This window comes from Amblyomma americanum, chromosome 7 (assembly GCF_052857255.1).
Source record: "Amblyomma americanum isolate KBUSLIRL-KWMA chromosome 7, ASM5285725v1, whole genome shotgun sequence".
Lineage (NCBI taxonomy): Eukaryota > Metazoa > Arthropoda > Arachnida > Ixodida > Ixodidae > Amblyomma > Amblyomma americanum.
Window position 1 is genome coordinate 172780614 of NC_135503.1, and position 24821 is coordinate 172805434.

General features: G+C 46.5%; 1 protein-coding gene across 2 annotated transcripts in view; it reads left to right on the forward strand.

Moving 5' to 3' along the window:
- LOC144097587 (uncharacterized) overlaps nt 1-24821 on the forward strand; it is a 162861-nt gene that overhangs the window by 51528 nt on the left and 86512 nt on the right. For both annotated transcript variants that reach the window (XM_077630258.1, XM_077630257.1), the window contains exon 2: nt 20371-20469. In XM_077630258.1, coding sequence (XP_077486384.1) covers nt 20434-20469 — 36 coding nt within the window. In that variant the 5' untranslated portion in view covers nt 20371-20433. The remainder of the gene's footprint in view (nt 1-20370; nt 20470-24821) is intronic.

Below are 24821 nucleotides of genomic sequence, written 5' to 3' on the forward strand. Positions count from 1 at the left end.
TCTCCAAGCTGTTTCTCCCACGCGCAAGTATGTGCTGCGCCTCTCGTTGCCCCCCCCCCCCCCCCCCCCTAAGATTTTCTTTTGTCTACCTTTCAGCTCGAAACTTTTTTTGGGACCACAAAAGCTGCATAAAAGAAAATGACTCACCTCCTTGCTGCCCCTCCCTCCCATCACCATCGTCTCCCCTCCATTCGTCACAGTGCGATGATTGCAACGACACTTTTTTGACGGGACGAGTCTTGGTTTGCCTGCCACGGCGGCACCCAACCGCACAGCCAACGCGACGAAAGAGCATGCACACTTGAGCTGACTCCGTTCGTAGTCTGCGCAAGCGAAAACCCACATACGATACTATATGAGAGCTCCGATGCGGTTCACTATCTTGGCCTGCAATACCTTGCTTGTAAGTACTACAAATACTTTATCTTGAGATACTTTAGGAAATCAATGTGATTTTGGGAGTAAGTCTTGCTCTGACTACATGCGGCTTTATTTTTTCCGGCAGGAGAAGAGAACGAGACAAAGCACTAGGACAACTTCTATGTATCTACTCTCATTGCCAAATGTCTGGTTTGACGTCGTGCGCAGTGCAGATCTGCCCAAATGGTAAGAATTTTCTTTTCGTCCTTGGTGCAATGAATTCACCAAACATTCACTACTTCGTCGAAGAGTGGGTTTGAATTCTTCTAACATTTCACCCAATTTATTCAGGAATACGTTTGTCATGTACAGCTTATGCAGGATAGGAATCGGAACTGTTTTCTGTTCCACTACAGACCAGTCGGTAAGGATATGTGTACTACTTCTGCACTCTTTCTCTGTGGTTAACACACTTGCAGGTGCAACTGAAAATCCGCAATTTAAGGCAAAAGCTTTTGCCAAGTTATCTCTGAGTGAAAAAAAAGCCATTACTCTGGACTGTCAGATGGGTGTTTTGTGTGGTTTTCAAGTCAGTTTCGAATGTGTATTACATGCATTGGAAGCGACTAATATAAACTGCTCGAATTAAAAAAAAACAGAGGTGTTCTGAGTTTTTTGCATCCAGCGTATTTATTTTTAACCCCATCCAAACAAACAAGCTTTGTTCAAAACTGCTGTTTTACGTCCATATAGAGGATATGCTACAACATGTGCATCTTTACATGAATAAAAATGCGCTCTCAATTTAGAGATATCTAGTTATGATAATAAAACAAAATAAATCATTTACTTCCTTTCAGTATTACATTACTTTGTTTTTTTTTTCACATTGAATACCTTACTGGAGGTGCGAAACGGCGCAAATAACTAAAAATCAGCAATTTGGGACAAGGCAAATTAAATTTCACGTTGGGCGAAAAATGCGGTGCTAGTTGTTACAAATTATCCTGTATAATGTATGTCGAGTGTTTTCACGCCGACTGTGCCTCCCAAAATTCAGTGTTATTTAATCATTTCTGTTTTTGTCCTGTGACAGCCATATTTCAGTTATCGTGACATCATGCCTCTCTTTGCAGGCTCGACGCATTGTGAGGTCATCGTGCAAGAGCTGGACAAGCAATTTGAGTGCAGTGGAAAAGTCTTTTTGCAAGAAGAGTGCAACGTATATTTCACATATGACTGATCAGTTCACAGGAGGGCAGCTTCGTTAAGCACCTTATGGATCTCTTAGCTGTGCTGCAGCAGATTGCCGAGACGTGTTGTTTAACCTGAATCATCGGCGCGCAGCAAACATGAAAATAAATGTACCACACCCCCAGTTCTGCCCAGCACCCCACCACAAGTTCTGCCCAGGGCCCCACCACAAACCCGGCACCCCACTCCAGGTCCTGACCCTTGCCCGCGCCCTGCCTATAGGCACACCACCTCAAGAGTCTCTCAGCTGCTTTGAATAGAGATCTTTTTAATACCTTTGGTTGGCTCTTTTCTTGCTTACCTTCCTGCTGGCTGGTAGGTGAATAGTACCATGTTTGCGAAAAGGAACCAGAGTGCAAGGTTTGCATTTCCGTTGATTAGGGCAGCCCTTCCCTAAAGACGAGTTTTGGATTGTGAGGACATCCTAGAGTTCTTACCCTACACATATTTGTCACTCCAAGCAAGAAGCCAGCCATGAAGCCTGGTTACTTTCGAAAACTATATCGAAAATGCTGGTCAGTAACCAGCAACTAGGGTTTGGATGTGCCAGTGTTCGAAAGCTTGATACCATTGCTCAAAAACGATGCCGTGGTTCAGAAGCTGGATACCGTTGCTCAAAAACGATGCCGTGGTTCAGAAGCTGCATACCATTATCCTAAAGCTGGGTACCAATTTTTGAAAGTTGGAAGCCAGTCCGAGACCTTTACTGGCCCATGTTGCATAAAGCTGAATGTCATTGTTCGAAAGCCGGATACCAATGTTCGACGGCTGGATACCAAAGTTAGAAGGCTGGATGCAAATGTTCTAATCCTGGATGCCGATTTTCGAAAGCTGGATGCCAACCTGCGACCTTTACTGGTCCATGTCGCAGAACGAACGCCAGGCCTACGTTGGCCCCTTGATCGGCCGTACATTGGTCCTAATTTGGCATGAAATTAGGGCCAATGTGTCAAAGTGGTAGCGCTCAGCATAAATGCCAATGTAGGACCGATGTTCGTGCCAATTGTTGCGAATGATAGCCCATCGTTCGACCAATGCTGTTGTGCTGCCTGGGACTGTATTTGAACTTGGGGCTTCAACAATTTCACATATATGGAAACCCAATATCTAGCTTGTTAGAATATTTCAGTGTTGGACATTGATTAACGTGCAGATGATGGTGTGCGTCTTATGCAGACGTGATGAACCACTCACATCATGGGGACTCATGTGCTGGGAGCCGTGATAAAAGATTCATCTTTGGTCACTTCTTGACTGGACTAGTTACCTAGCAGTGCGGCAATGCGAGGCTCCTGAATAATTACCTGAGGTGTCTGGAAATATGTACGGTACTGTACGGCATGGTCAAGAGTTCTCTTCCAACATAAGCATAGCTTGCATAGTGCAAAACAATGTATTCAACCACACTCAGCTGCAGGGCCGTGACCCCACCGGAGATTAGTGATAATAGCAGGAGCACGAACATCTTCAACAAAGAGGACACAGCACTATTTTGATTATAACTGACCGACAGGAAGTACATGATCGGCTGCGTGTGGCAATCGCACTCACTGCCGTGACTTAACGTGTAGCTATGCCACAAGCAGTCAAAGAACATTTTCTTTCGTTCAAGTTTAATTGCATACTGCTATGAAGCTGCTGGTATCGTCTTAATTGTGGTGTTCTTGTTTAAACAAGACAGTATTTTTGTCTCTCAATTGATTAGTTGTATGCAGGACAATAGAGATTCGTTTTCTCTGGTGCTGCAGGTTTTCGTGACTTAGGAAGCGTTCCAAGTGCTTGCCGCCTACCTGCCGGGAAACCAAGTTGCTGAGTGTGTGCTTTAAGACATGTTTTTGTGATTGTGAAGTAATTCCGTTGCTTGGTGTAGTGCTTCCTTACGTGTTCTGCTTGTACACAGCACGAATTTTGTTTGGTGCTTCAGTGCACTGAAAGAGAGGCAGGCACCAAATGTTTTCCCGCTATCACCAGAGTGGTGACTCGACATGCTTTCACCAGTGCTTTTCTCTTTGCCTTGGTGTTGATGGAGAGGCAGCAGCCCATAACATCCTCAGCATACAGCCCGATCGCTGTGTTTGTAGTCATTTCCAACACTTCTTCAGGGTGCAACACATCTTGTAAGGCGCAGTTTGTATAAGTTTGCAACATGCCTTGCCTCATGGCCTTTCGAAATATAATTTATGCAGGTGTACGTAATTATGTGTCAAAAATAAGCATCAAAAATTAGTTGCAGCTTGAATTGAATGGTTTCGAGCTGGAAAGGTATGTATTCGCCCACAGTAATCAAACTTTAAATGGCATCTTTTTGATAGGTGGGTAGTCAAACATTTACGCCTGCGACACAAGATCACTGTCTACACGTGGGCTTAGTGGCACTGTGTCAGATCCCACTTTCACAGACTCAGTGGTGTGCACTTGGCTCCATTGAAGGTGGTAACGCTGTTATGGGATTTTAAGAAAAATGGCAGGCAACGTGCTTAGCCTCTGCGCTCTTGGTGTGATTGGTCCATTAATGATGAACATGTAGCCATTTTTCATTTAGCAAAGCTGACTATTCGCTTCTCTACATTGATGCTTATGGAAGGAAGGCAGCGCTGTGGGAAATGAAATCATGTCTTTTTGTGCGAGCCATACTGGTCAATATTTAATGTTGCACTAGGTAATGAATTGTAATTAGGCTTCATAATATATTCTAACATGTATGAAGGACATTGATGAAATTAAGTCAGTTCAATAATATTTCCTTTCACAGTTTGTAGACTGTGGGCTAAAATAAACCTGATTCCTATGAGTCGTAAAAGCTTTTTTTGCTCCCGATAAAATCTCTCAGCTACAGTGATGTGCGCAAGCTTTCCATACCTTTTTTGTACGGTTGCACGTTTGGCCAGTTCACTTCTTAAAGTTATTGCCATTGCCACATGCCGTACAGGACTGGTTATATTAGCTGGTAATATAACAAAGGAAAACCTTTTTTTTAATTTCCAACAGTTATTCATGAACTTCACCACTTGCGACTAGGAGAATCAGCATCATACTCGTACGCTTTGTTTCACACTGCCTTAATCATGCCAGGCCGACAACCAGGCAGACCTCTCCTTTGCATTGAAGTCCCTTCATGCTAAAAGCAGTTTACCGTCCATGTGCACTTACCACTATGCATCTTAATTTTACGATGGGGGCGAAATTCTAGAGGGCCTTGTTATGTGTGATGTCAGTTCATGTTAAAGAACCCCAGGTGGCCAAAATTTTCGGAGCCCGGCACTACGGCGTCACTCACAGCCTGAGTCGCTTTGAGACATTAAAACCCCATGAACCATCACACAAGTCAGAGGGACACTACACGCGCGACGCTACCACTCCTCTAAAGTAACAGCTGATGGCAGAGGAAGCAAACAATTTTAAGCATTTTCATCCTTTTCACGCTCTTAAGCACGGTGTTATTTGAGGGCTCTAGTACAAAGTGGTGATGGGTTCTTTTCCCGAGCTGCCAGCTGGCACTCTAAATTATTTGGCTTTTGTAGAAGGCCTTCAACTTGTTCCTGATTAGTTTCTCTAAGGAGGCTGAGAAGCATAGTTGATATGCATTGTGAATCTGTTTGGTGTGTTCTGTGGTTGCAAGTGCCTATGGCATTCGTGAAGGGCTTAATGCTGCGCATTTTGTCAGACAGCCATGTACAGTGAGGCCGGAATGAATCGTGAACACGCATATGGCGTACGTTTCTACGTTGTAGTAGTGAGATATCCATTTAAAAAGTGTTTATAAATCTGTACTTTGGTTGATCCATTACTCGAAAGTATGAATCAGGTAAGATGCATACTGCAGTTGAAAGCACGCAGATAAAATATTTAGTTTTGTTCATAGACGCTGTTTGCGTTTCATTCCGGTATCACTGGATATGTGCCTTGCTGTATTTTATGAATACTTAATTTCATCTGAAATGCAGCTGGACGTATTCTATACACAGAAATCTTTTATATGCACTATACTTACTGTTTGCAAATGTATTTCGTCTCACTTGTCTTTTGGATAATCTGGTGGACACTTCTTTCCGGTCTGTCACCGACGCCCTTAGGAAACGACAGTTTCTATTATTTCGCAAGAAGGGTTTTGAGGCGGGCTAGTTGGTGGATTTCGTTCATGATTGAACTGCGCGAAAGAAACGGGGACCAAGAAGAAACACGTACACTGCGCTGTGTGTGTGCACGTGTTTCTTCTTGGTCCCCGTTTCTTTCGCGCAGTTCAATCATGAACGAAATTATTTCGCACTTTTTCGTTATCTTTCAGAATCGTCATCCTATTCTGCATTCACGTACATTGGCACTGCCTCGATGTAAGCGTCACGGGTACGCCCCGCTCTGGGCGGATTTGCGAATATCGAGGATGAAGGCCCCAGTTCTTCGCGGGTTGTACTCTCTTCGTTTCCAAGCAGACATAGTCTCTTCGAATGCCGGAGCTACAAAACCGTACGACTAGAGCTATGGCTAGTGTACAACGATTTTTCGGACCTTTTTTCTCCTCGTGACACTGCAGTTTAGGCTCACTTCCTCTATAAACCGAAGGATCGAAAACTGGCGTGTCACCTGCACAGCCGCCTTAACAAACACTGCGCTGAATGCTTCTGTTGTCGCGCGGCCTTATCAAAACCAGGGCCTCACGCATCGTCTGCATCAGTGCCTTTTCAATCGCTGCGCGACACGCGCCGTCTGCATCGGCGCAAACTTCATCGAGCGCCTCGCCATTGACACCGGAAACGCTTTGGGTCTAGTATCATCAACAGCACCGAAGTTTGTTTATGAACATCAGAAACGTCTGCAGCAGAAAACAAGCGCGCATACTTAGCCGGCGATAACGTAGCAGGAGGAAAAAAAAGTGGCTCTGGCTAAACTCAGCTAAATCATTATATGCAGAACAAAATCTCTGCTAAGCATGGGTACATGGGTAGACAAGTTTTAGTTTTGGTTCATCTCTTTAGAGGACTAACTCTTACTACTTACGTTCCTCAGACACGTCTGTGTGCAATGAAGGTCAAATTTAACAAACAGTTACCACATGACCCCAATATATCACATAGCCACAGTGGGTGCGTAGCGCCTCAATTGATAAAAAACTGATAAGAAAAGTAGATAAGAATGGCGCCCTCTCTTCCTCACATATCGGTGGACACCTGAACCGCGCTTTGAGATTTCTATACTTTCGATCCCTATGAGGCCGCTGAAGAGGCCACCCTAGCTCTTACAAACCGGGCTCCTCATCGAGCTCTGCTGGCTCAGAAGCTCATGAACCGCTCTTCTGCGGTTCCGCGAAATCTAATCCATCACTCCGACAGCCAACGCTTCTACTCGGCCCCTGCCAAGGGGTTCAGTAAGGCAGAGCAGCGAACTCTGCGGCGCCTGCAGAAAGGAACTATTCTCTGTCCTGTCGTAGTCAAACACTTTGAATTAAACATATATGGGCATAGCCCTCACTGTGGATAGAACTGTGATATCTTTAACATGATGTGGGCATGTACACTGATTCCTCACCATCCCACTTCCCCTACCCGAAAGGAATGGGTGACTGCCCTCCACAAATGCTCCAAACTGGAGTCACATCCATCCATCCATGCATCCATCCATCCATCCATACGTCCGTCCATCCATCCATCCATCCATCCATCCATCCATCCATCCATCCATCCATCCATCCATCCATCCATCCATCCATCCATCCATCCATCCATCCATCCATCATCCATACACCCACCCACCCACCCACCTACCCATCCATCCATCCATCCATCCATCCATCCATCCATCCATCCATCCATCCATCCATCCATCCATCCATCCATCCATCCATCCATCCATCCATCCATCCATCCATCCATCCATCCATCTATCCATCCATCCATCCATCCATCCATCCATCCATCCATCCATCCATCCATCCATCCGTCCATCCGTCCATCCGTCCCTCCGTCCGTCCAAGGGGTGGTTGGATTTTGTCTTATCCACGTTTGCTGAGCGCACCGATGTAAACAATTCAAGCTCCCGTAGTTAACACTCCTAAAGAGGCTGCGAAACACTGCTTGATTGGATGCCGGTTACACTTCAGATGAATTATTTATGTCACACAGATGCTGACTAAAAAGGACTGCAAGAGTCGATGCGTAGGAACGGGAGTTATTCAGTGAAGAAATTTCAAAGTGCGAGCATACAAAATGCTGCCTCAGCTCGATTTTTGCGCAGCTTCCCATTCCAATTTCACTCTCCCAATGACGACACTTGGGGGCCCATTAACAACAGCCTATCTGAGCACATCGCGCAAGTTTGAACTCTATGGTTGCCTGTTCTCTGTAACTCGTTCTTGCCAAGGCTGACAGCGCTGTTTGCATGGTTACAATAATCATGTGATCGTCCAGCTAACCCAGCGATGCTCCATCGTCACGTCGACGGCGCCGAAGAGAACACTAATGAGTGACCTTCCCTTACTTATGAATCCCAACGCGATCCGAACTGGATCTGAACTCGAGCGCTATGTACTGCGACAGTGTAACTGCCTAAGGAAGATAACCCAGTTAGCAGAGCGCGTACCCCTACTTCTCACCACCTACCATGGCCCGTCGCTCCTAGCGCAATGGATGGTCAAGGCGAGCAAGGAGCGCGCACTGTTGCCTGGAGCGTGGCGCCATCTGGCGCCGCCGCCCGGTGATCCTGCGCAAGCTGACGATGCGCACTGCTAAATGTGAAACGAGCGGCTTTTTTCTTTGCATCCTTCCTTGCGGTCGAAACGAACGCTTAGAGAATGCGATGGCTTGATCGAATCGATTCCGCAAAGCCGCTCTCAGACACATAGAGAGTAGCTGTAAGTGTTGTGTGCTAGGTCGTAGGATGTTTACAGAGAGGCGCAAAGTCCTTCGGTGCAAAAAGTAGCTAGAGCCTCTGGCGGTGTACTTTTGTTTTACTTGCTTTACAGTGCTTTTATATAAGGCAAACATGTTGGTTTTTGTTTGCGTTATATAAAACAAAAAATTGACAAAACGTATCTCTAGTTCACAAAATTTGCAGTATATTTACTCTTTGTCCAATCATCGAGCCCCCACCAAGTGATGTTATATCCACTGCTAAAAACCGCCACTCTACTGTGCCACCGTCAGCGCCATGAATTTGTTTTTGCGAATTAATTAAAATATTAAAACAGGAGTATAGGCGGTACGACCGATGCTAATAGCATCACTATTCCAGGTAGCACATTGCAGCGGGCCAATATTTGAAAGCCATTTACAAAGCATAGCCCTAAGTATGCCCAGAGTTGCCAGTGAGGATCTGATATTGCCGCCAATATTTGCAGTGTTTGTTCGTTTTTCAAATCTGCCGCGACACCACCTTATCGCTTTGTTTGCGACGCAAGACGCGACTAGATTTATCTCGATTGATCGCAGCCAGGCAAAGCTGATTCTACGTTGTTCCGGAATGTTCTAGTAACTTTGCGCCCTTTATCTCGAATGTTCGCTATCAGCTTTAAATTGAGCACGGCCGACAGCGGCGGGCATTCTGTTCGACGACCGCCGAGCACGCTTGTCGCTTCGCCGCCGCCGAGTGATTCAGTCCATTTTGGGTGCAAGTCAGCCCCAATAAACAGTTCTTTTAGAAGACCCTTTCGTCCGTCTTCATCGCTGCTTCGACTGCCGTCACCAGTACGTGACAATATTGGCTGTGCCATAAAAAAATCATGGCTATGATGGGTCATGTTAGCCAAAGTTCTCCCATTCTTTGCCAGAATTGGCTAAGCCATTTTCAAAGCCTGGCTAGTATGGGTCATGTTAGCCAGAGTTCTCCCACTCTTTGCCAGAATTGGGTAACCCATTTTCGAAACTTGGCTATCATGGGCCATGTTAGCCAGGGTTATCCCACTCTCTGCCAGAATTCACAACGCCATTTTCTAAACCTGGCTATATTGGATTTGGCTTACTATCCCTTATCCAGTGTTAAAAGTATACTAGCTGGTGTTGAACATTGCACCATCTATTATACTGGGCAGAAGAATGATTTTAAAATTCATTATTTATATTAGTTTATAATTTTCGAACGCGCTAAAACTCGTTTGAGCTCCTGGGCTGCGCTTGGGCGAATTCAAGAATTTGAAGTTTATTATTCTTTTTTCTTATTTAACACTTTCGCAGTATAAGTGTGGAGTTGGATAAACAGCGAATATTTTCTGACTAAGCAGTCGGAGATAGAGGCATAGTTACGACGAAAAAAGTGAACTGAACCTAATTAAGCTGACAGCAGATCGCGCCGGCCAGAGGGAGCTCTCGCACAGGAGAAACTAAAGGAGGAGCGTGTCGACGCCGTAGAGGCGCGGCGCGGCGACGTTTGCCGCGGGCTCCGCCGCTGATGAATTGGGTTCTAAGGTGCTTCCCAACAATTTCCAAACGCATTCCGAAGCATTCCAAACGCATTTGCTTGCTGTGTACCGCTGCCATCGGCTTTGTTCGGTCCGTTCGCTGATTTTGGGTTGTGCAACGACGTGACGGAGACTTCGGTGGTGGTCAGTCGAGTGCGCATACTCCGCCACAGAGGAACCCCTCTGTCACATAATGCCCGTTTACCATGCTGCAACTAGAACGAAAACAGTCGGCCTAGCCGGTGACGCCGCAGTGCGATTTTCGGCCGGTGCTTTCACATGCAACTCCGCAGCGAAGCCGGTCAAAGGGACCGTCAAGGTTTCTTGATGTTTGCAAAGCGAATCCATGGTTAAACGCGACCGAAACGCTACACGAAATGTGTTGATGATGTTATGACGAGTGTAATTTTAGATGTGGGGCATTATTTCAATGTTTTGATTAGAATAAACAGTTTTGCTTCCAGCGCGGCAACAGCTCCCACGTGACCGCACGTCGCACGCAGTCTTGGCGCTCCCCATTGTTCAGTCGCTGAGCGAACACACCGAAGCTGCGATTGAATACCAACCGGACGTAACTCGATCGCAAGCCGTCTGCGACTAGACCGACGGCCCTCCCCAGTCGCAGACCGACGGAGGTCGCAGTGCCGCAGGCAAAAATCGCATGCATGTGAAACGGGCTTAAGGCCGACGACGACACCATCCAGACAGACAAATACGGATCTGTAGAATTCTATCGTTAATACTTGGAACTAGAAGCGGCTGCAACGAACCACTACTTTTCCTTTGAAGAGGTCTGGTAAATTTAGTAATTAACGAATATGCGCTGGCATGACCCAGTTTTAATGATTCGTGTAACTATATATGGCTTAGCCACTCCGCTAATCAAAAAAACTTTTTGAGAAGTGCAGAGACAGAGCTCGCGCTGTTTCCTTTGTCCGATTTGTGGGCATAATAACCGGCCTATTTGTATGAAATTTATGTATTTTAAAGCGTTTTTGCACGCTCTGCTTGCTCGAGTATCTGAAAACCAGCCCAAGAGGGCTTCCTTCTAAAAAAAAATCAAATGACTTTCATTTCATGATTTTTTTAAATGAGAAAAGCTCTTTTTTGCTTCCCTCTAGAGAATTCACTGCCACACAGCGCAGTGAGTCGCAGCTTAATAGAGATACTAAATCAAACGTAATAACTTAAGTGAAAGTGCATTCCCTAAGCCGACTTTGTGCGCAATTTTAGTAACGTCCAGAAACGAAGCAGTGACCTCGTAATTTACAATTATAAGTTGCGCACGCGCGAAACATTAGGCCGCCGCTTTAACACGCAGAAAGCGACTCTACGCTTCCGTACGTCGTTCCCTGTGATCGCGCCTTTGCCTGTGTTTTCCGATATGGTTTTTCTTCCTTTTCTGAAGATCGTAATGTTTCAAAATGTCGTTTTTTGCGCATTTTATTGTTTTTGTTGCGTATTTTGCATTGAGGGCTATAGCTCTTACAGAGACGTCTTTACTTATTTTCAAGCAAATTAATTTTTTTTCTTTCGAATATTGCCTTTATTGACGAAAAGCATCGGAAATAGTTGCGAGCCACAGTTCACCACGATTTTGTTTCTTTTAGCTTTGTGTTTGAAATTTCCGCGACCACAAAACGTTGGAGGATTCTTCGACGACCAGCGAATAAATGTACTTACAAATGGTGTTAGACGCATGTTAACCTCTCTTGTTTGCCACATGTCCCGTATCTAATACTATGAAAAAGTGCGAATTTCCTTGCATAATATTTAATTTATTGTTTTATGTTTTTGTTATTTCATATCATTTAATCCACCCTGAATTAACACATGGCCCCAAAGAACGCGCGAGTGTCTGAAGTCGTTTTGGCGAAGCCTATCTCGAGCTCCACATTTTTCGCTTCAAAGTTTTCGGTCGCCGGACATGATGCTTCTCCAGCGCCTTTGCAAGAATACTTTGACGCTGCCACGTTTTCCGCAGCTTTACCTTGCAAACTGCTTATGACTCATTCTCGGAGAATTCCTAACCTCTTTCACATGTTTCGGCCCCCTCCCCTCTCTCTTTTGAAGTCTTCTATCTCACCAACTCATCTCCCACACGTGCCCTTTTCAAGGCAGCACGCTACCCCCCCCCCCCCCCCCCCCCCCCCCCCCCCCCCCCCCCCCCCCCCCCCCCTCCGCGAAGCGCTTGTTTTCCTCGCTTTCTCCTAGCTGTTTCTTCCATGCGCAGGTACGCGCTGCGCGGCTCGTTGCCCCCCCCCCCCCCCCCAAAGATTTTCTTTTCTGTTCCTTTCAGCTCGAAACTTTTTTTCTGGGACCACAAGAGCTGTGCAAAAGAACATGACTCCCATCAACGTCGTCTCCCCTCCCATTCGTCACAGCGCGATGCATCGCCAGGACACATTCTTGACCGGACGAGTCTGACTTACCTGGCACGGCGGCGCCCAACCGCGCAACCAACGCGACGAAAGAGCATGCGCACTCGAGCTGGCTCCGTTCGTAGTCTGCGCAAGCGAAAACCCACATCCGATACTAGATGAGAGCTCCGACGCGATTCACTACCCTGGCCTGCAATACCTTACTTGTAAGTACTACAAATATTTTATCTTGAGATACGTTCAGAAATCAATGTGACTTTGGGAGTAAGTGTTGCTCTGACTACATGTGGCTTAATTTTTGCCGGCAGGAAAAGAGAACGAGACAAAGCACGAGGACGACTTCTATGTACCTACTCTCATTGCCAAATGTCTGGCTTGACGTCGTGCACAGTGCAGATCTGCCCGAATGGTAAGAATCTTATTTTTCGTCTTTGGCGCATTGAATTCACCAAGCATTCACTACTTTGTCGAACAGCGGGCTTGAATTCTTTTTACCTTTCATCTAATTCATTAAGGAATACTATTGTCATGTACAGCTTATGCAGGATAGGAATCGGAACTGTTTTGTGTTCGACTACAGACCAGTCGGTATGGATATGTGTACTACTTCTGCGCTCTTTCTCTGTGGTTAACGCATTTGCAGGTGCAATGAAAAATCTGCAATTTAAGGCAAAAGCTTCTACCAAGTTAACTCTGAATGAAAAAAATACATTACTCTGGACTGTCAAACGGGTGTTTTTTGTGTGGTTTTTGTTGTAGCGGCGGGTGCCGCCCAAGTACACGAACTGCTAGCAACCAAAACCATCCCCCTTTATTGCCACATACAGTCATATATATACACATAGCGACACTGGTGCCTCTGGCGGCAGGTGATCCCCAAACCGAAACCGAAACCACATATACAACATATTCCCTTCCTTATAAAAAAAGACAGCTACATGGGTTAGTGATTTAGTAGTGGTAGTACGTTAGTGCTCTTTTACAGAATTATATTTACAGTAACAACAATGTGCTTGTCTTATGCACTTAATACAAAAATATAAAACAAAAAGAGGAAAACAAGATACAGCTCCATTTATGTCCATATTTCACAAGGTCAGCCAACTCAACACTCGTGCAGATTGCGACACGTTCATGTTCACTGCAAAAAGTGTCTTTCTGTACTTAGTGTCCATAGCGGTCTGGAGGTCGTCTATTCCTTGATGGCTGTACCCTACGCTGAGGTCCCGATGCTTCTGAGAAACCACTGGCGGCAGGCGAAGTCTCTTCCGGCTCACAGCCGGTCACTGGTGACATAGGCGGCTGCTTCTCAGCAGCCACAGCTGAAGTTCCGGTTGGCGCTTCTGAAACGGGTCTCTCCAAGGTAGGCGGTGAGCTGCTTTCCCTAGCGGTGTCATTTGTACCACTCCTTTCCCACCACCCACAGATAGATGCAGAAGCTCGTGGCAACCTTGACAACTTTGAAGCGTTCCACGTTTTTCCATCATCAAGTTGGAAGTACGATTGCCCCTGCTTTCTTATCACTTTTCTTGGGCGGCTAAAAGCCAGGTCACCTTTAAAAGCAGTTTGTCTGCGTACTCGTACTAGGTCACCAACATTCACTTTGGTTTCCCTTGCGGCCCTGCGAGCGTCTGTGTATAGTTTACTGGATTGCTGCTTTTGCTTCACCCGCTCGCGTAGGCGGTGGAGCTCTGAAGTAGGGTCGGTTGCAAATATTGCTGACGGATACCCAACGACATCGAGCCGAGTGCAGGAGAAGTGCTGGAGCAACTGCAGTTGTGGCATGCGGCGTACAACGGTAAATGCCCAAGTATTCTGTTACCGTTTGGCGTAAGGGACGCTGCTCGAGTGTAGCCACTTGAACAAAGCTTTTAAAAACTCTGTTGAACCGTTCTACCTGTCCGTTTGCTTGCAGGTAGTATACGGACGAATGCAGCAAGCGGATGCCGCGATCCTGCAGAAAAGCTTGGAACTCTCGAGATGAAAACTGTGGCCCGTTATCGCAAACAATTTCCTCTGGGTAACCTTCACGTGCGAACACTGACACCAAGAAGCCTGTTACTGTGCGTGTTGTGGCTTGGTTGCAAAAGTATACTTCGGGCCACTTAGAAAAGTAGTTGACCAGCGTGATCGCATATCGACAATCGTGTGGTGCTCTCTCAAATGGGCCAACAATGTCCATGCCAAGCTTTAGCCACGGTTCCTTTGGTAAGGGGACCGGGTTCAATGGTGCAGCCATAACCTTCGTGCTCTTGTCCGCTGCCTGGCATATACTACACGTTTGAATAGCTAGCTGGACTTGCCTGTCCATGGCTGGCCACCAAAATTTTTCTCGCAGACGTGCTTTCGTTCGTACAATTCCAGGGTGAGCCTCATGAGCAGCGGTAATTATCCGCGCTGTAAGTGATGCGGGAACCACAAGGCGTTCGCCACGCAAACTCAAATTGTCAACCACTGACAGTTCATCGCGAGGTTTGAGGAAAGGTTGAAGCTCACCCGGCAGAGATTTTTGCGCAGGCCAGGGCGATTCAATGTAGGCCTTGATTCGTTGCAGTGTGCTGTCTTCCGACTGGGCCTGTTCAAACTCTTCCGTGGTAATGCAAGAAGATATAAGGGCAACTGATACAGTTTCATCTGGTAAAGTCTCTTCTTCCTGAGGAGGTGACGCAGGGAGGCGAGAGAGCGCATCTGCTACTCGATTTTGCGAACCCTTCCGGTATTTTACTGTATAGTTGTACTGCAGTAGGCGCTCCGCCCACCGTGCTATCCGCAAAGGACGCCTTCTTGGCCCTTGAGTAGACAGCAATGCGACCAAGGCTTGATGGTCAGTAAGCAACGTGAAATGGCGTCCCCACAAGTAAACATGCCACTTCTCGCACGCCCAAACACACGCAAGCGCTTCGCGTTCTCCTACTGAATATCTCCTCTCTGCAGATGAAAGCGCTCGAGAAGCAAAGGCGACAGTGTGTAGTTTCTCTCCCTCCATCTGTTGGAGAACCGCTCCAAGCCCACAGTCTGAAGCGTCAGTGGAAACAACTGGAAGAGATGCATCGAACATCCGCAGGACTATGTTGGACGCAAGTGCCTCTTTGGTCTTTCGAAAACTGGAGTCTACCTCGCCAGACCAAACAAATGGTTGCCCCTTTCGAAGCAGAACGCGCATCGGTTGAACCATATCGGCAAAGTTGGGAACGAACCTAGAGTAGTATTCGACCAGTCCCAGGAACGATCGAAGGCTGGCTGTATTGGTGGGTGCCGGTGTATCCTTGATGGAAGCAACCTTTTCCTCCAGCGGAACAATACCACTTGCTGTGATCCTGTGACCCAAAAATGAAAGTTCCTGCGTATCGAAGATACATTTGCTGTTCACTTTGAGTCCTGCCTCTTTAATGCGTTGAAGTACTGCTGCAAGGTTATCTATGTGCTCCTGCCGGTCCCGCCCGAAGACTATAATTCATCTATATAGAAGAGCACGCCCTTACATCCTTGCAGGACTTTGGACATCATACTCTGAAATGCAGAAGGCGCGGAAGCCAGTCCGAAGCACACTCGTTTAAAACGAAAGAGGCCTTCGTGAATTATAAATGCGGTCAAATCGCGACTCGCAGGGTGAAGCATGACCTGGTGGTAAGCTGATGCGAGGTCTAGCTTAGAAAAATTTGTAGCCCCCACTAAACTATGCAAAAGCTCTTCTGTATGAGGAAAGGGAAAGCTGTCTATTACGACAGCTTTATTTGCTTGTCGAAGGTCTACACAGAGGCGAATACCTCACTCTTTCTTCTTAACGACCACAATGGGTGACACCCATTCAGATGCCTCCACCCTCTCTATCACGTCCAGATTTTCCGACCGATGGAGCTCTTCCGAGACCAATGGTCAGAGCGAGAGCGGAAGGCGCCGAAGTTTGGATTGCACTGGCTGCACCGTGGATCGCGTTTTGACGTGATGCACAAAACCTTTCGCGAGGCCAAGGCCTGGATCGAAAAGAGATCCAAACTCGCCAACTAATTCCTTTGGGAGGTTAATATCCTGTACGGCTTTCGTCGGGTCAGGGCGCTGTCCCCTTCGAGAATTAGAAGTTAGCGTCGTTTCAAGGCATTGCAGAGATGACCCATCAATCTGTAGACCGAGGGCCTTGATGGCATCGATACCCAAGAGTGAGGTGCCTTGTTCTACGACGTAGAAAAGAAGGCTTGTTGTGCTAGCTTTGTACGTAACGTCAGTGAAGAAACAGCCACGAACCGGAATTGGCTCTTTTGAATAGTCCAGTAACCAAACAGTCGGGGCCAAAAGTACTTGGCCTTCAAAATACTGCTTAAAAAGATCGTGTGCAACAATGGAAACTGACGACCCAGAATCTACAAGGAAAGTTATGTCCGCACGGTCAATCGAAACTGTGACGTAAACAGCGGAGCGAGCGGCCGTCGTCACAGCTAGAATGCTCAAAACTTCATCGCTAGGAGTGTCTTGGGTGTCTACCTCACGCACCGGAGCGGAGCCTCGTTTCTGGCAAACAGAGCGGAAGTGACCCATGACACCGCAATGGTGACAACGCTTGCTTTTGGCTGGACAGCGAACTGATGCTGCATTGTGCTGGGATGAACCGCAGCGGTAACAATGAGACTGGCGGTTGTGCGACCACTTCGAGCTCTCGTCGGATTCTGGTGTACGCGTAGGCGTATTTCCACGAGTATTTATGCGTCCAACATCTACAGAAGGAAATTCTTGCAGATCATTGTACGCCTGCTCAAACTGCCTTGCCAGTAGTACTGCTCTAGCGAAAGAGAGAGACGATCCTTCAAGCAGAAGACGCTCGCGCAAGCTCCGAGACGAAATACCAGCAACGAATTGGTCACGCAGCGAATCTTCTTCGACAGGAAAAAAACATGTAGCAGAAAGCTCCCGCAATGCGGTGATGTACTCATTCACTGATTCACCAGCTTGCTGAACTCGCCTACTGAAACGATGCCGTTCGGCAACAACATTGCTTGTTGCCGAAAAATGAGCATGCAGAGCGGCGACTGCGATATCTTACGACGATACTTCAGGCCTTGTCTCGCCTGTGCCCTTTCTATCTTCCGACGTTTTCTCAGTAGCAGTTTGCTCACCGAGCTTGACGTTGTCCAACGATGGAAGCGGTAATGTGCAAAATATGCGCTGACCTTCTACGCCGAGGCTGTGAAGAAGTAGTGCTTTGCGACGATCCGGCATGCAGTCAGAGGCCCCCGAAGCAAGCACGTAGTTCTCGAAGATGCGGAACCATTGCGGCCACGCAACAGCAGGTCGACCAGGCACAGGCAGGAACGGGGGCGGCGGCGCGAGTCCAGAAATGCTCATGGCGCCGGAAAGCAAGCGGCGAAAGTCACGCCCCCCGAAATGATCCCGTCCTCATCGCCAATGTTGTAGCGGCGGGTGCCGCCCAAGTACACGAACTGCTAGCAACCAAAACCATCCCCCTTTATTGCCACATACAGTCATATATATACACATAGCGACACTGGTGCCTCTGGCGGCAGGTGATCCCAAAATTGAAACCGAAACCACATATACAACAGTTTTCAAGTCAATTTTGAATCTGTATTACATGCATTGGAAGCGAACAAGATAAACTGTTGGATTAAAAAAGAAACAAAGGTGGTCTGAGTTTTTTTCGTCCAGCGTATTTATTTTTAGCCCCATACAAACAAACAAGCTTTCTTCAAAACTGCTCTTTTGACGTCCGTATGGAGGAGATGCTACAACCTGTGCATCTGTACCAGAATAAAAAATGCGCTCCCAATTTAGAGATTCGTAGCTATGAAAATAAAAGAAAATAAAACATTTACTTCCTTTCAATATTACATTACTTTGTTTTTTTTCATAGTGAATATCATACTGGAGCGCAATCAACTAAAAATCACCAATTGGAACAATGTCAAATTAAATTTCACTTTGTAAGAAAAATGCGGTGCTAATTACAATTATCCTGTAAAATGTGTCTCGAGTGTTTTCACGCCGATTGTGTCTCACAAAATTCAGTGCTCTTTATTCATTTCTGTTTTTGTCCTGTGAGGGCCATATTTAGGTTCATTATGACATCATGCCTCTGTTTGCAGGCTCGACGCACTGTGAGGTCATCGTGCAAGAGCAGGACAAGGAACTTGAGTGCAGTAGAAAAGTCCTTTTGCAAGAGGAGTGCAATGATTACTTCAGATATGACTGATCAGTTTACAGGAGGACAGCTTCGTTAAGCACTTTATGGATCACTTAGCCGTGCTACAGCAGATTGCCGAGCTGTGTTGTCTAACCTGAAACATCGGCACGCAGCAAACATGAACATAAATGTACCCCACCCCAAGTTCTGTCCAGCACCTCACCACAAGTTCTGCCCAGGGCCCCACCACAAGCCCGGCACCCCACTCCAGGTCCTGCCCCCGTCCCGAGCCCTGCCTATATGCTCACCACCTCAAGCGCCTCACAGCTTGTTTGAATAAAGATATTTTTTTTAATACTTCTGGTTGACTCTTTTCTTGCTTACCTTCTTCCGGGCTGGTAGGTGGAATAGTACCATGTTAGCGAAAAGTGACCAGGGTGCAAGGTTTGCATCTCCATTGTATAGGGCAGCCCTTCCCTAGAGACGAGTGTTGGATTGTGAGGACATCCTAGGGTTCTTACCCTACACATATTTGTCACTCCAAGCAAGATGCCTGCCATGCAGCCTGGTTACTTTCGAAGACTAAATTGAAAATGCTGGTCAGTAACCAGCAGCCGGTTTTGCATGTGCCGGTGTTCGAAAGCTGGATACCATTGGTCAAAAACTGGATGCCATGGTTCGAAAGCTGGATAACATTATTTCAAAGCTGGGTACCAGTGTTTGAAAGTTGGATGCCAGTCCGAGACCTTTACTGGCCCAGGTTGCAGAAAGCTGGATGTCATTGTTCGAAAGCCGGATACCAATGTTCGACGGCTTGATACCAATGTTAGAAGGCTGGATGCAAATGTTCGAAACCTGGATGCCGATGTTCGAAAGCTGGATGCCAATGTGAGACCTTTACTGGCCCATGTCGCAGAACGAACGCCAGGCCTTCGTTGGCCCCTTGATCAGCCGTACGTTGGCCCTAAATTGGCATGAAAGTAGGGCCAATGTGTCAAAATGGTAGCGCTCAGCGTAAATGCCAGTGTAGGGCCGATGTTCGTGCCAATTTTTGCCAATGATAGCCTAACGTTCGACCAATGCTGTTGTGGTGCCTGGGATCACTCATTCTATGAAACCAAGAGGCCAAAGAACACACTGATTATGTGTTTCGGGGCCCCTTTATGTCGAATACTGAAGCACAAGTGCATCAGCGAGCCAACAGAGGGGTGCTGAGCGCAGCGGCGGTTGAACTGCCAAGCGCAAGAGCGAATCATGTGACACATCATATGTCACAGCTGGCGAGGAGGAGCAGCCAGCGGCGGACGTGATTGCCAAGCGCGCTGCTGTGGCGTCGACGAGTCACATGGCATGACGGCATAGCCACATGCGGTGCGCCTCCCGCTAGACGTCAAATCAAATGTCAGTTGATTTTCGGGCTCTGCATGGGAGGAGTAGTGCATTTCGCTTTAAAGGTAAACAAGGGCTTAATACTAACGCCGATGAAAGGCCATCCGCAGACGCAAGATAAACACCGGCCAAGGCCGGCAGCTAGCGGCAAGCAAGTCGCAAAATATATCCATGGTGCATATCATAAATAGTTTATTCCAGAAGTACTCTCACTGTTTTCTGAGTGCTGCGCTGCCACCATGAAGTGAGAATATGCAGGTCATACCTAGCTCCTCATTTTCCTTTCATTGTATTCTTCAATAGCTGTCATCGTGTTTCTGTTTTACGGGGTGATTATTTAGCCCATGATGGAACTGCACCCATGTTTTAGCACTGCTCATAAAGGCGCCTGACAGTTGATCGTTTGTTAAAACTCCTACGGTGGATTATATTTTTGCCTCAAACTTCTTTTCCCTTACATGCAAAAGTGAAGTTCATCTGGAAGGTTGTACGAGGAAAAGCTTCCAGTGCTCATTATTTTAGCGCTAACCATGTCCTGCTCTCTGCAACGCTCATTTTTCACATTGGTGAGTGAATACATCTACTAAAACTGTCACCTTTATGATCTCATAGAAATTATGCCTACTGCATATTTTGTCTCAAAACGAACCTGATTCATTGTTTCTCGCGAAGGTTAGGAAATAGGATGCCCAGCTGTAATGCTTCTGGCATCAAGAATGCGTTTGCGTGCGGGGAATGATCAATTTCGTACAAGCATTCTGTGTGCTCCACTAACGACAACACGATTGCCAGGCTGCAGCTTCACTTGAAAGGTTCCGAAGGATGTCCCAGTTACGCTGCACGCCCATAGCGTGCCAGTGCTATTAACGTGGAAGCATTAGATGGCTATCCAACTTGAAACCCAGCGTAACTTGAAAAGTGGTTTTTAAAAGCCTCAAATAAATTGCCACGTGCTTGTAAGTGATGATGATGATGATGGATTTTTTATGGCGCAATCGCACCTGTGACCAAGGCGTGCTAAGATACAAGCTACTTTCAATTGCTCAACGTGGGGTGAAAGACCCATTTTTCCAAGCATTTCACCCCAGATAAGCTTAGCACCAAACGAAGGGAAAGCTTGTACCCATTCTAACAGCGGTGGGTACCCGGCGGCACTGGCAATCGAATCCCGCTCCTCCGGCATGTGAGGCGGATGGCAAGTCGGAAGTAATATGAAGGTTGCATGATATATGGGGAAAGTAAAAACACACAAAGGACAGGAAAAGCGTTTTGTGTCTTTTATGTCTTCGTTCGTTGCGCTGTCTTCCTATTTATTTTAGCATAAACGAACTAGCCCAAACAATAGTTTACCACAAGCGGGTTAAGATGGCTTAATGGGCGGGTTAAATCGGATTAAAATGCATTAGTGGCTGGATTTTCGAGTGACAAGAAATTGGTCGGCAGATTGTGTGTTAAGATCATTGGGTGGATTAAGTCGGATTGAGATGGATATGTGGGCGGGTTAGGGTGAGTTAGTGGACTTACCATTCTGCCACCGAGGACAATTCATATCATAGGTGTACCGAGGCCCTACGAGAACAAAGCGGAAGGGATGCAGTTTTGAGCGCCGCTTGGAGATCCCAAATAATGCGGTTTAAAGTCAGCCGCACAACAATCATGTAGACATAGACAACATAAGTATATACGCACAAAGCTTCAAAGCAACTCTAAGTTACGCCACCAATACTTTCGCGTTACCGGCAACTAAGTCCCTTAAACGCCCCATGAAACCTTTTTGACGTCGTTTATCATTCTCAGTTCGTATTCACAAAAAAATGCCCTTAAAGAAAAATTGTAATTGAGAAGTTCTTGTAGCTGAGAGTGTTGGTGCATATTCGGGTAAGGCACAGAAGCACAACACAAAATGGTAAAGCGGATGTAGTGAGCGAACGGTACACGAGGTATATTAGGCTGAGAGAAAGTGTCGAATGCAGAATTTGAGCTACTAGAAAACGACGTGTACGAATGACATATTTTTTTCCGGGCATTGGCTGTCTGTCATTTGAGTGTGTTTTAGGTCATGTTACTCGTAGGTGCCTTGGGCGCCTGATACGCATGCGCTGTTTGGTTGCCCCATTCGGTAGTCCTCAATGAGGTATGTTTCGTTAGTCCAGCGCTGTCCTGTGCAGAGGTGGGCATCCTCACGAGGGCGAGCACTCATGAGGGCGTCCTTACCCTCACCTCAAGAGGATTTCACTAGGTCAGGTGAGGGAGGTTGGGCGCAAGAAAAATCGTGAGGAGGAGGGCGAAGGAGGAAAGACTTGGTGAAAAGAGGGAGTGAATACATGACGAAGTGAGGGTGAGGAAGCGCAAGATGCACTGTCTGACGGCAAGGGAGTTTTCCCTCCCTATACTCCAGGCTAATGTTTTTTTTTTTTACTGTGCAGCCCCTTATGAATTCTCTTTTTAAATCGCTGGTATTTAGGGTGAGGGCTCCCGGGTAAGACATTATTCCTGCATCCTGGATGTACACGAGGTGAACATGAAAAGCGGGGAGCCGCGCAACTTCTCCGTCGCCACGACGTACTGCATCGCTGACAACGCTGTTTCGAAAAAGCGTTCTGACTCAAAAATACTATTTTTGAAAATTGTAAAATCAGTTGAAACACCCTGTATAGTGCATTTACAAGGGAGCACTGGCTGGGTCGTGCGGGTGGCCACTAGTCCAACGGGAACGGTGGTACTGCAGTCAGCATTCTCATTATAAGCCGTGAGACTGTCAGATGATCACAGTACAGAAAAAAATCATATAGAAATTATTCCTAGTAAGCTGTTGAATTCCCAAGTTCTAAGCCTTGCTCCGAGAAGCGAAATCCGATTTCAGCTCAGTGAGGTTTCAAAGAACTGCCTGCGGTGCAAAAAATGCTTCTGCGAAATTCCACTGTCACATCAAGGGCTGTTGGCGGCGTTGGTGTAGAATATTTTTTAATTCACACCTTGAGTAGTTAGAGTCGTATCTTTTATTTTCTATTTTCGCTGGAGCTGCGGTATCAGAAAGCGGTGCAGCAATGTGGTGGGTAAAGCCAACCACTGTAGTCTTACCTTAGAAATAAAGCCGCAGCTTAACCACCTTTATATGAATCATCGATCGCTCCGCCTTTCCATTCTACAATCTGCTAAAACATAAAAAGCAGTACTGCTCTCCAAATAACAGGAAAACATCTATTGGTTCATTTCTGTCCCTGATGAGACGTACTCGCGCGCCTGATTTTATGAACCTTAATTTCTTGCAGGCATGGTAAGGAATTATTGACACTTAGTTTTCGGGTAGTGCCTAGCCTTGCAAGCAAAAAAAAAAATCACGGGTGTAAGTTTGCGTGTAATTATTTCATCATTTTAGACTTCTACTGCTGTATAATTGCTCATTCTCTACATTCACAGCTCTCTGGGAGTCCTGATACCGCTCCTGGTGCCGAGGTGCAGCGGTTTAGCTACATGTAACTGCCCTTCGATGGCAGGTGCTGCCATCGGTGGGGCTTGTGAGACCTATGTTATTTTCCTGAAGGATCTCTCGCGACTAATCATAAACCCACATGGTGGGCAGTTTGCTCACAATCCGGTGGGAAGCTTGTGTTGACGGTACAGCGTCACGTGAGCAAGGTGGTCCATGTGCTAGAAGGAGGCTGCGGAAAGACAGACAACCGCTCATCCGCGGAGTCGAAGCGCTAGGGCACTAAAATGGCAACCAAAGGAATCGTTCGCTCCAGACAGGTGGAGTTAGTTATTACAATTATTCAGACCAAATGCAGCATTTTAGCGAACCGCTTGATTTTCAAGTGGGCTGCATAATGTATTAATTTAAGCGGCAGCACAAGAACTTCAGTGCCACGGAAAGGCGGCATCGCACTGTGGGAAGACAGAAGAAAACAGAAAATATTTTGCTGAGCAGTTGGATCTGAACCCATGGCGGCGCTAAAAACTTAGTTCCGTTGGCCGCTGCTTCCGACCACTACGCGATCGCCACAGCTTTTTTTTTTCAGCATGGTATAAATTACGTTGAAAAGATATTCTATTTACCTTAACTTAATTATTTGCTAAGAACTTAATTATTTCCAAAGCTTTTCAACAAAACACATCGCGAAAGACTGGGCACCAAAGTACTAGACGCGAGATAAAGTGGAGCCAATCACCAAGAGGAAGCGCCACTGCGTTTTGAAGTCGGTCGGTTCGCACACTTCCCTCACATCAACAGTCAATTGGAAGCTATCTTAACATTCCGCCTGTAGGAACCGCCAAGATCTCGAGCTGTGCTTGCAATGTCGTCCTCTTCGTCACGTACCCGCGTTCACGCATGTTAAACTGCCAGTCTCTTACGCTGTAGTTGAAACCGTGGTTTTCATTTTCTATCCGTGCGCGTGTATAGGTCATCAGACGAGCATGCTGCAAACCGCACGAAATGGCGGTTGATTAAAAGCCGTGAAATACAGACGACCCAGTGCTATCTCAATGTTATCGGGTGTCGGTAATTAAACGACCTACAAACTTTCCTTTTTCCGAGTCTCTTCTATGCTTAGTACTTATTTTAATTGTCGCACTGAATGCTACAGCATTGCTCTATAAATATTCTTGGCGTACTTAAATGTTATTACAAAGACATTTTAGCGGGGCATGTCAATAACAGTGGAATGTTACAAGTGCAGTACACATGTATGCATGCAACGAATTGTGGTGCTGAACTCGTAACTGTCTCGGTATTGTCTCACGTATTAACCCAAACAACACACACAATCACTACAATATAAATATCTAGCCTCTCGTCTGGATGAATGCATGGATGTAAACAACTTTTATTAGAGGAAAAAAAATCTTCGAGGGTGGTCCCCCACTTGTCCAGGAGTCCACGTGCTCGTGCTCCACTTAAAGCCCGATTCACAAGTAA